General features: G+C 42.9%; 2 protein-coding genes across 2 annotated transcripts in view; both read left to right on the top strand.

The window, feature by feature from the left end:
* The first annotated feature begins 3,047 nt into the window (after window positions 1-3,047).
* On the top strand, window positions 3,048-7,441 carry LOC117538270 (gastrula zinc finger protein xLCGF3.1-like). Its single transcript, XM_034203869.1, has 3 exons — window positions 3,048-3,355; window positions 3,792-3,848; window positions 5,468-7,441. The coding sequence occupies exons 2-3, from the start codon at window positions 3,792-3,794 to the stop codon at window positions 6,464-6,466; spliced, it is 1,056 nt and encodes a 351-aa protein (XP_034059760.1). The 5' UTR covers window positions 3,048-3,355; the 3' UTR covers window positions 6,467-7,441.
* The window catches only part of LOC117538267 (oocyte zinc finger protein XlCOF6-like), a 115,981-nt gene continuing 107,158 nt past the window's right edge, over window positions 3,796-12,618 (top strand). The window contains 1 exon segment of the mRNA XM_034203867.1: window positions 3,796-3,848. Within this exon segment, the coding sequence (XP_034059758.1) occupies window positions 3,831-3,848 (18 nt within the window). The 5' untranslated portion in view covers window positions 3,796-3,830.

Raw genomic sequence — 12,618 nt, forward strand, 5'->3', positions numbered from 1 at the left:
GCGAACTCAGGGGACCGGGCTCGAGGGCGAAGACCGGACAGCTCCGGAGGCCGGGCAGGAGCCGGTGTCGACCGGACAGGATCCGGAGCCGGTGGGACAGGTGTCGGCAAGATTCCCCACGGAAGAGGACAAAGGGCCGGCAGGACCCCCGGCAGGCGAGCAGTCGGCGGAACCTCCAACGACACGGGACATAGGGTTGGCAGGACCCCCGGCAGAAGAGTAGTCTGCGGGACCTCCAACGACACAGGACATGGAGTTGGCAGGACCCCCGGCAGAAGAGTAGTCTGCGGGACCTCCAACGGCTCAGGACATGGGGTTGGCAGGACCCCTGGCAGAAGAGTAGTCTGTGGGACCTCCAACGGGACAAGGCATGGAGTTGGCAGGACCCCCGGCAGGAGAGTAGTCGGCGGGACCCCCAACGGGACAGGACATGGAGCTGGCAGGAACCCCAGCAGAACCTCCAACGGCACAGGACATGGGGTTGGCAGGACCCCCGGCAGAAGAGTAGTCTGCGGGGCCTCCAACGGCACAGGACACAGGGTTGGCAGGACCCCCGGCAGAAGAGTAGTCGGCGGGGCCTCCAACGGCACAGGACATAGAGTTGGCAGGACCCCCAGCGGAACCTCCAACGACACTTGAGTAGGGACTTGAGTGGGAACTCGAGAGAGGGCTTGAGAGGGAACTCGAGAGGAGACTCGAGAGGTGACTTGAGAGGTGACTCGATAGGGAACTTGAGAGGTAACTCGAGCGGGGACTCGAGCGGGGACTTGAGAGGGAACTCGAGAGATGACTTGAGAGGGAACTCGAGAGGAGACTTGAGAGGGGACTCGAAAGGGGACTCGAGAGATGACTTGAGAGGGAACTCGAGAAGAGACTCGAGATGGGACCTGAGAGGGAACTCAAGAGGAGACTTGAGGGGTGACTCGAGAGGTAGCTCGAGAGGCAACTCGAGAGGGAACTGGAGAGGAGACTTGAGAGGGGACTTGAAAAGGAATTTAAGAGGGAAGTCGAGAGGGGACTTGAGAGGGGACTTGAGAGGGGACTTGAGAGGGGACTTGAGAAGGAACTTGTGTCGGTCGGTACGCCGACAGGACACGGGGAGCTGGCGTCGGCTGGGGAGCCAGCAGGAGACGAGGTGCTGGAGTCGGCCGGTACGCCGACAGGCCTCGGGGAGCTGGCGTTGGCCGGTACGCCAGTCCTGGAGCCGAAACTGGAGTCGGGACCATGGCTACTGGGGCCGGTACTGAAGCCAGAATCATGGCTGTAAGGTCCGGTTCAGGAGCCGGAAACATGGCTGTAAGGTCCGGTTTTGGAGCCGGAAACATGGCTGTAAGGTCCGGTTCTGGAGCCGGAAACATGGCTGTAAGGTCCGGTTCAGGAGCCAGAAACATGGCTGTAAGGTCCGGTTCTGGAGCCGGAAACATGGCTGTAAGGTCCGGTTCTGGAGCCGGAATTGTGGCTGCTCCGGCTGCTAGCCTGGCCTTGCGACGACTCCTCTTAGCAGCCGCCTGAATACTCCGTGGACCTCCATAAGCCAGACGAGTTCCGGAATACAACTCCTGGAGCAGAAGCACGGGTTGAGTGTAGGCGGTACCCACCAAGGCGTATGGTGCCAGGTTGGGAATTGGGAGTCAGGGAGCTAGCATGCCTGGGGCTAGCAGGCCGGGAATCACACACCGGGAGGATCTTTCAAATCCAGCCAGGTAAGAACTTCACCAAACCTGGTTTCTCTCTAGCCATCTGGCGCGCCTCCGACAACACAACCTCTCGCTGCTGAACTCCGGGTGCTCTCTTCCATCGATCCGAGCAGTTAGCCAAAAAAAAGGAACAATTCAATAATTCCAGCTCGAACGGATCTGCTGGGCCCATTTCTTGGTTGGTGCTTTCTGATACGAGGAGTGAAGCAGGTAGGACCCAAACGCAGATAGCACTTGATAACACCTTTATTTCAAGGACTTAATCGAACATACCACATGGAAACACAAAACACTCCACGGTGAACTCAGTCACAAACAAAAGAAGCACCAACACTGAACACAGGAAGAGACAAGACTAAATACAGGGAGGGGTAATCACAAGACGAGAAACAGCCGGGTAGGGGAGGAGAAACACAAGGGCAACAGGTGAACACAATCAGACAATTAGACACACCAGGGAAACTAACGACAGGGAGGAAAAACAGGGAGAGGGACCAGACAAGAAACAAGGAGGAAAACATGACAGAGAGAACAGCAAAAACACCCAAACCTAGACATAGAAATGTGACATGAGAATCGTGACACTAAGGGAGTGTTGTGAAACAAAGTGCTTACAAGATTAAGGTAATAGATTCAGTTCCAAGAGAACAAACTGTTGCTTAAACTTTACCTGTAGGATAGAAGTGTCTGTTAAATGAGAAGATGGAAATTGAGTGAATGCAATCTAATTCAACTAGGCCAATCTAATTCAACTAGGCCAATCTAATTCTTTTTACACCATTATGATGAAATAAACATTTGGAAAGACACTTACGGAAAATAACGATTTTCATGGCCATTTTATTGAAGGCCCTTTTGCCGTTTACTCCCTTCTAATTGATCCTGCGTGCCACGGTGCAGGTAATCATTCTTGCCAGAATATTCCACACAACCCTCTTAGTGTCCACCCCTCCAACAGAGGAGAGCGAAGTCGCCTAGGTGGAGAATGGAAACTGAACTGAATATACATGTCAACATTACTGCAACAAACTCAAAGACAAACAAGGCTAACATTTTGTATTGAGCATATGAAAACATGTCCCATAAAAATACTTACAAGATTTGTCTTCATTCTTTCGTCTGTAGATGGTATTTTAAACTCGATGCGCTCTGAAACTACGGGGCGGCCGAGGAAAAAAATACACATGCGTTAATTGCGTTAAAATAATTAGTGGCGTACATTTTTTTTTATTATCGGTCTTGAGAAGCAGGAAGTTATCGGTATCGGTATCGGTTTCAAAAAACCAATATCGTGCATCCCTAAATTAAACCCATGATATCAAAATCTCACTCCAGCCAGGTACCCAAAGTTGGCACCCCTGATTTATATTTGTAATATATAGCTTTACCTCTTTTTAAAGCTGCATTTATTTAAAAAATGCAAAAACTAAAGCACAACAAGATATGTCTCTTTTATTGTCACAGCCTGGACCTGGCTGATCGCCTCACTCCCTCACCTGTGTATATTTGCTCCCTGTTAATCACCTGCCTGGCCTCAATGAGCCTCAGCTGTCCCTAATGATTACTCCTCACCTGTGTATTTAGTCTGTGCTGTTTCCTTGGTCAGTGCCAGTTGGTCTTGTCTGTATAGCAGAAAGTGCTCCATTTTCTCTCCTGACGTAAGCTATTGTTCTAGCTGCTTAGCATTTGTACCACCTAGTTGGTTGTTTTTTTGTTGCTTCTTTAGTAGTTTTCCGCCAACACAGTTGGTTGTTTTTCGTTGCTTCCAGTCAGTACTTTTTTTGATCATTGCCTGTTTTATTTTTACCTTTTGGATTAAACGCTTGACTAAAGACATTTTTGCCTGGTTGTGCTCTTGAGTCCTATTTTTTTGCTTGTGCCCGTACTTGTGTTTGATAATTATGTGTCAGATGTGCAAGTGTCTAACTGGATGGACTCCATCTCTCTTTGAGCTTTGTGGTAGTGATTGTTTTGTCAAATTAATGGTCTCAAGGTTAACATTTAGAAAAACACTCACTCACAAACATTCACAAAATGTTTATTTTAATTCCTGTAGTTGGCTAATAAGTAATATGGTAATCTCTGTTATTGCAGATGGCTGAACTTCAGGTAGACGATAACACAAGCAGCAGAATGACTTCATCAGCAGAGGTAAGTTACTTTAACTTTTAAAAGTAAAAATCCTGGTTAAATAATTATTCATATTTGAGTGAAAACAATGATATTCTGTTTTAAAGTTTAGCCGTCTAGAGTCCTGTTGTTTTCAGAATTGTTTACATGGTTACATTTGAGTCCAAACAATGAAGAATTAAAAAAGCATTCGTTATACTGAGTGAATCGTATTGGTTGCTAGGAAACATCTGGCAAAATCAATCAAAGATGTAAACAGGAAGTCACCTGTAGCAAATAGTGAGTGCTAAAGCTACAGTAGCATATACGAGGAGATGTTAACATCTGATCATTCACATTTACTCAGAGGTGGGAGAAGTACTCAGATCTTGTACTTGAGTAAAAGTAGAAGTACTCAGATCTTGTACTTGAGTAAAAGTAGAAGTACTCAGATCTTGTACTTGAGTAAAAGTAGAAGTACTCAGATCTTGTACTTGAGTAAAAGTAGAAGTACTCAGATCTTGTACTTGAGTAAAAGTAGAAGTACTCAGATCTTGTACTTGAGTAAAAGTAGAAGTACTCAGATCTTGTACTTGAGTAAAAGTAGAAGTACTCAGGTCTTGTACTTGAGTAAAAGTAGAAGTACTCAGATCTTGTACTTGAGTAAAAGTAGAAGTACTCAGATCTTGTACTTGAGTAAAAGTAGAAGTACCAGAGTGTAGGAATACTCTGTTACAGTAAAAGTCCTGCATTCAAAATGTTCCTCAAGTGAAAGTAGAAAAGTATTCTCATCAAAATATAGTGAAAGTAGCGACAGTAAAAGTAGTCGTTGTGCAGATTGGTCCATTTCAGAATAATATATATGATATGTTTTATAATGATTGATCATGAAAGTGTTCTCAAAGCTGGTAAAGGTGCAGCTAGTTTGAATGGCTTTGTATACTGCAGGGTAGCTTGTGGATTTACTCCAGGTGGAACTAAAGTCTGATTTAACACTTGATTATATTTCACATCATTCATCCACATCTGTAGAGTAACTATTAAATACATGTAGTGGAATAGAAGTACAAAGTAGCATAAAATGGAGTACCTCAACATTGTACTTAAGTATAGTACCTGAGTAAACGTACTTCCTACCTCTGAATTTACTGATATAATGTGATCATTTAATGTTCATTATTTTCAAATTCACGGTGTAGATATTTGAATAGCTAGTGATACCTGGATACTATAACTAATTTATAAAACAATGAAATTAGTTTGTGTGCTTCAACCCTTTTAGTTGTTTGTATTTAGCTATAGATAACTCTAACCTTATAACAGATAAAGTATGCAATAATCCATCATGATATTGGTTGAAAAAAACACATTTAGATTTTTGCATGTTTTGAATAATATATATTTTTTAATTCTGTGAGAGCCAACCCCTTTGTATTTATTTTAAAAATAACAACAAATCATTCTGAATCAAACAACCAATCAGTGCGTCCTTGTTGTTTTGTTGTATCAAGTTAATGGGTATTTATACTTCTTCCTTTATTCATTCAGCGGTATTTTAGGCTACAACGAGTCAGAATGCATTCTCGGGTTTCATTAAAAACCTTCATATGTGTCATACACTTGTGTCACTTTCTCTGTTGATTTATTTTTTTGTTTTATAGGAAGAGACCTGCAAAAACCCAGATAGGCTTTATGATGAGGGGGAGAAGAGTATCATCGGAGAACAGCTGGATCACCATCAGGCTACAGCCACAATAGGAAAACCACACACCTGTGACCAGTGTGGGAAGAGTTTTAGCAGGTCAGACTCATTGAAGATCCACCAGCGAACCCACACTGGAGAAAATCCTTTCACCTGTGACCAGTGTGAGAAAAGTTTCACGGACTCACGCTCATTGAAGCGCCACCAGATGATCCACACTGGAGAAAAGCCTTTCACCTGTGACCAGTGTGAGAAGAGCTATAGGCAGTCAGGTCATTTGAAAATTCACAAGCGAACCCACACGGGAGAAAATCCTTTCACCTGTGACCAGTGTGGGAAGAGCTTTAACCAGTCAGGCGATTTGAAGATTCACAAGCGAATCCACACTGGAGAAAAGCCTTTCACCTGTGACCAGTGTGGGAAAAGTTTTATCAGGTCAGACTCATTGAAGATCCACCAGCGAACCCACACTGGAGAAAATCCTTTCACCTGTGACCAGTGTGAGAAAAGTTTCACGGACTCACGCTCATTGAAGCGCCACCAGATCATCCACACTGGAGAAAAGCCTTTCACCTGTGACCAGTGTGAGAAGAGCTATAGGCAGTCAGGCCATTTGAAGATTCACAAGCGAACCCACACTGGAGAAAAACCCTACTCCTGTGACCAGTGTGGGAAGAGCTTTAAGCAGTCAGGCGATTTGAAGGTCCACCAGCGAACCCACACTGGAGAAAAGCCTTTCACCTGTGACCAGTGTGAGAAAAGTTTCACGGACTCACGCTCATTGAAGCGCCACCAGCGAATCCACTCCTTTGTCCAGTGGAAGAAAGAGTTCAGTGACTCATACAGTGTGAATCTCCACCAGCCTACCCACACTGGAGAAAATCCTGACGTCTGTGCTCCCTGTGAAGAGTTTCAGAGAACCAGACCACATGGGAGAACACCTTCACTAGTACACTGAGACTGTTCAGAAAGAGTGAGGTGGACTGTTTGACACAACTCACAGTTAAAAGATGTTGTGTGGATTTTAAAAGTTGTTCAAATGTTCTCAATAATATTCAAATGATGCACTTAAGTTGTCAACTTGTATTTTTTTCCACAGCAAATACACACACAAAGCTCCCTAAAGAACAAGACACCACAGTTACTTAAATATAAGAATGTTATAAATATGTGGTAATTTAACAACAAGCTAAAGCCTACTGATTTCTAAAAGTGTGCATAGAGCCCTTAGTCTCATATAAGCTGGATAGAGCGTCACTTTGAACCATAAACTATTACCGTTGCTGACTGTACTCATTCAGGCCATTTTACCATCAGAAAGAGGTTCCACAGGGGTCTATCCTTGGTCCATTCATGTTTACATTAGATGTTACATAACTTTTTCCAGAAGCCACACTTTCTCCTTTGACCCCTTCTCTGTTGGGGAGGTTTGTAAGGATCTGAAGGGCATAGACTCCAATAAATCAGCAGGCCCAGACAATCTCCCCCCTTGTTTCTTACATCTAGCTGCAGATATTATAGCCCAACCAGTGTGTCATGTTTTTAATCTTTCTATAACAAACAATGTCATTCCAGATGTTTGGAAAACTGCAAATGTTCTCCCCTTATTGAAAGGTGTTGATCCCATGGTGATGAATAATTACAGACCAATTTCCAAGCTCTCTATTTTAGCTAAAGAACTTGAAAGGCTGGTGAATGATCAAATCAAAGAATATTTAAGCTTGAACAACATTCTATCTTCTCACCGGTCAGGCTTTAGGAAGCAGCACAGTAACGGCTGCTTTGAAAGTAGTGAATGACATTGTTGAAGGCTTGGACGCAAAGAGCTACTGTGCTGCCCTTTTTATAGACTTATCCAGGGCATATGATACTGTGGACCATGGCATTCTATGCCAGGAGTTACCCCATATAGGCCCGTCTGACCAAGCTGTTGGTTGGTTTTCAAACTATCTTTCAAATGGCAAGCAATTTGTACAATTCAGCGGTCTCTCCTCAAGCTTTCTTAATGTACCCAGAGGTGTTCCTCAAGGTTCGGTCTTGGGACCCACCCTTTTTACAATTTATATAAATGATATGCATAAAAAATATTGATGCCTCTGTACATCTTTATGCATATGATACTGATCTATACTTTTGTGCTCGCACTGCTGCCCTTGCATTTGAACGTCTGCAGTCTGCTTTTGACACGTTTCAGTCACACCTGTTCCACCTCAGGTTGGTGTTAAATTCAGACAAGACAAGTCATTTTCCAAGAAGAAAAAGTTATCAACTGTTCTTCCCTGCATCATGTGCACAGCATAACCACATTGAAGCTGTTCACACCTACAGAAACTTGACTATTGACTATCTATGACTACTAAGATTGACTATCTTTTAGGGAAACTGAAATTAAAACTGGGATTATTTTTTAGAAACAAGGCCTGCTTCTCCACAAGTGCTAGGAAACGGCTTGTAGCTGCCACATTTTTGCCGCTCTTGGACTACGGGGACGTTGTGTACATGAACACCTCAGCTCACTCCCTTCATCTGCTGGACGCTGTTTACCATGGGGCTCTGAGGTTCATAGCCAACTGTAAACCCCTCACACACCATTGCACACTGTACTCTTTAGTTAACTGGACATCACTATCAATGTGCAGATCTCTGCACTGGTACAAATTAATCTATAGAGTGGCGAAGTCACGCCCATCTACTTCCGGTCTATGGGACCTTATTTTGGAAAAATTATGCATTGAAGTCAATGAAGAGAGAAAACTTATCTTTCAATCCCGTTTGAATTGTGCCATGGATTACACATATGATGTTTGTCAATCTTAAAAAATCATTTCCATGTAAAAAAAAGTCACAGTTTGTCGTAAAACTGTTGAAATATACTGAAAAATACACAACTAGAAAGACTACAAATCCCAGAGTCACGTAAGTGATGTCATAACTGTTTTCCTCCACTAAGAGATAAGATCAGCGCCATATAGATATAATCTATCTATATAACGCCATATAGATATAATCTATCTATATGGCGCTGGCTTAGATAAGATAACTTTAACAAGATGCCTGTGTGCTTAGTACCAGGTTGTTATCATACCAGCAATGGGTCTTGCTCGTTCTTTCGCTTCCCGTCTGATGAAAGGACCAGGAGTGGCTGGATCAAGTTAGCTACCTAGCTAGTAGCTAGCACGTTAGTTAGCATTACAGCCTTGTAATTTTTATTAGCCTTGATATGAAGTAACATTAAGTAACCCAACCAGTAAGAGTAGTAGTCATATTTCGTGAACCCTTTTGAAGAGTACTGTCACACCGGTGTGATCATTCTATAATACACCATTTAAGCCCGGGGGAGAAATGCTAACGCTACATTAGCATCTGCGATCTTTTCTACTTTATGCTATCTGCACAAATGGTTGACATTAAACATTAAAAAGACCAGGCAGTTCTGAGAGAATTAAAGGAAGGCAGGCAGGCAGCTTTGCATGACATTCTTCTGGACGTGTTTCATTGTGGTGATAGTGAGGGTAGTCAATCATCATGGTAGTGACGGCCATCTTGGTGACGTGTGTTGTTCTGCTAGACCGGAGATGTAGGTTATTCAGCGTTTCACACGAACAAATGTGTTACTTCATAGTTTTACGACACATTTTTATTTTTTTGACTTGCAAATGTATCTTTTAAATTGACAAACATCATATGTGTAATTCGTGGCACAATTCAAACGGGATCGAAAGATAATCTTTCTCTCTCCATTAACTTCAATATATAATTTTCCGAAATAACGTCCCATGGAGGTCCACCGGAAAGGGAGGGACTTCGCCACTCTATACCGCTATGCTGGGACTGCTGCCCCTCTACATATCACACAAACAGTACAGCTATAGACTACAATCTCAAAATTACATCACTCTGTCCGTCCCCTCAGTACGCACGGAGCTTGGGAAAAAAGTTACCACCAAAGTTACCACTGATCAGGTCTCTCTTGAGAATGAGACCCTGTGTCTCAATGAGATTTTCACCTGTATAAATAAAGGTTAAATAATATATATTTATATATTTTTTTACTCATAGACAGATAATAGTTACAAATCAAACACATCAATAAGCATGTTAATGGTAGCATTCTGCCCTATATTAGAGCTGTGAAATTATTGGTTAAAAAAAACTACAATGGTGCTTGTTACAAAAAAGGTTGATGAAAAAACTAAGAATTAAATAAGATGGCTAGAGTCACAAAAAATGGTCCTTAGGTGCTTTTATTAACAGCCAAAAATGTTGAAAAAAAACACAAAGTAACAAGATTTTACAGAAAGAAAACAAAAACCTCAATATATATGTTCAGGTCGAGGACATAGGACTGGTAACTCTCTGCTCTCCAGCCACAGTCAGACTACCCCCTAAACACTTGTGGCCAGAGGTTTACACATGTTAAGCCCCTCCCCATAGGACAATCCACTATTTATACCCCTAACCAATGTCATTCTTATCTACACATTGAAAATGCAAGGCAAATTACCCAAACACAACAAATAGGTCAACATATTCTATATTTCTGACCACAGAAGCCTTAAACAATAACATGTTTACACTCGCAAGAAAATTGCCGCCCATGCACTACATGGTATGCTCCAATTGAGCACAGGTGTTCCCACTGATTGAGCCTCTACTTAAGGCTGCAGTTTTCTGTTGCTCTGTTTGGCCTTCACAACCTTGAACGAGAGGGTAAGCAGGTTACTTTGGCAGAGCATAGTTGTACTGTAACTTCAAATAAATCTGTCTTGAACAAACAATGACTTGGGTTGTATTTGATCAATGTCCAGCTAAGTTATTACGACCTGTATACTTTTGCACGCCTTGTTCCCAACAAATGGTCCTTCGAGCCGGATTTGAACCAGCGACCTAGAGGTCCACACTATCACCTGTCTGAAGACTATAAATTCCAAGTGCTTTTAGATCATCTCATATTTCCCAGGGCTTTCCAAATAGCCAAGAGGTATGTCCATGACCCCATGCCATACACCAAGGCCATGCAGGCGCTGCAGCAGCGCTATGGACAGCCCAGACAATTAGTGCAATGTGAAATAAACACCATCCTTAATGCGCCTGCTGTGAAACATGGAGATGCAGGGAGCTTTGAGGACTTTGCTCTGTCAGTAAATAGCCTTGTTGGTCTGCTTAACGACCTGGATGGAGCAGCTAAAAGTGAACTCTTGTGCGGTTCTCATGTGGTTAGACTGCTTGCTAAACTCCCATCCTCATACAGAGACAGCTTTGCAGAGTATTGTTTAACAAAAGGCATTCTGCAGAGTGGCACTACTAACACCTACACACTCCCTGATCTTGCTGTGTGGTTAGAGAGGAAATCACAAGCAATCCAGATATCCAGGCGAGCTAGAGAGCTACACTGCGGACAAGCCACATTCAGAGCACAAGGAGCAGAAACCATTCAAGCCCTCAAAACCTCAATCTTCAGTTTATTATGGCACTGATCGAGTCCCAGATAAGTGCTTTACTGACTCTAACACATCTTCTTCTGGGAAGAAAGAGACAACTAAAGACAAGAAAAGGGAACGTTTCAAACCCTTTTGTCCCTTCTGCAGTAGTACAGAGCACTATCTGAGCTCATGCCCGGACTTCAGCCAGCTGTAAACCACACAAATAACAGCATGGATAAAAGACAATAAAAGATGCTGGAAGTGTGGCAGGGGGCATCAATCTGACAACTGCACTCTGAAGAAACATTGTGCCACCTGTGGTGATCAGCATCTGCAGATTCTGCACGAGTCTATTTCCAGCACAAATAAAAGTGTCCTTGCAGTGAGTACAGTATCCAGCGCCATCTACTTGGATCAAGTCACAGCCGCGGGAAGTAGGGGTGCTGGGGGTGCTGCAGCACCCCCTGTTGGCGAGTGGTGTACATTTGAAAAACTGAGTGACCACCTAAATAAAAATGATTAAACTACATAAAATAGTTATGATTTTACTTAAAATAAAATTAGCTGTATACAGTAGCATATAATAGTCATAGTATATATTTGTATATATCAGGTGGCTTGAATTTATTTTCCAAATAAGTAAAATCCGAGTCATCTAGGTCGTAGGTCTTGGGAGAGTGACGTAATTGACGCGACACACACACTGCAGAGTGACAACTTTCTAGAATGGAGCAAAAAAGGATTTTGGATTTTTTTTCTCCAACAAACAACCCAATAAAAAGAGTGGACCACCAGCTACTCCTCAGCCCACCACCTCTACAACTAGAGTAATATATATAAATTATCCATTATCTCATTACATTTGCGCATATTTTAACACATTTCAGGAACCGAAATCTGAACTTTGGATAAAGCCAGGTTCAAAATTCTCGTTTCATTTTGTAGTCATATTAGCATCTACTGTAAGGCTTTCACCGAAGGGATTTAGGATATCTCTCTTTATCATTCCATAAATCAGAAAATATTGTCAACAGCCCTAAAATATCAATTTTCGCCATGTTTCTAGGTATACAATCTTATATAATTCAGGCTATGAATGATATATGAACAAACCCTTCTGTAAAAGCCTTCATAATATTGATAGGAATATAACTGGAAGGTCTGGTGTATGTAATTGCAACTGAAGTGGACATTTTGGACTCAGAGTAGGAGAAAAAACTCATTTTGAGAAAACGAACTTTAAAGATTGCAGTGAGGCGCTAGCTAAACCCTCTGTTCTTTGGATGACAGCTTGCGCATCGACGCACTTCGTGAAGGTATTTTATGGTCGGGGTCATTTGTGTTTTGTATAACCTTGCTTCGTGCAAGTGACAATTGTTGTTGTCTTCTCTGTGAACGTTTTTTTCCGCCGTTCTTTTGCCATTTGTGAAAGTGCTAACACGTTCATTGACGTTAGGCGCATTCACACCGCAGTACTTTTCCCACAAAGGTTCATGAGAACTTAGTTCATAAGAACTCTTTTGTCGCGTTCACACCAAAAAGAGCCGGTACTACAATTAGTTCATGAGAACCTTTTTACCCCCTTTTCCGTCCCTGCTAGAGAGCAGGGACTTTCGTGGGAGAAAAGGGTTCCTATGTCTGATTGGCTGGGCGGATTGCAAACCACGCCCCGTAAAACTCCCAAAAA

The sequence above is a fragment of the Gymnodraco acuticeps genome, unplaced genomic scaffold (genome assembly GCF_902827175.1).
Source record: "Gymnodraco acuticeps unplaced genomic scaffold, fGymAcu1.1, whole genome shotgun sequence".
In the NCBI taxonomy this organism is placed as follows: Eukaryota; Metazoa; Chordata; class Actinopteri; order Perciformes; family Bathydraconidae; genus Gymnodraco; species Gymnodraco acuticeps.

Coding starts and splice junctions, on each gene's coding strand:
- LOC117538270 (XM_034203869.1), top strand. CDS start 3,792: ATGGCTGAACTTCAGGTAGACGATAACACAAGCAGCAGAATGACTTCA. Junction 3,849..5,467: donor GAATGACTTCATCAGCAGAG/GTAAGTTACTTT, acceptor TTTGTTTTATAG/GAAGAGACCTGCAAAAACCC.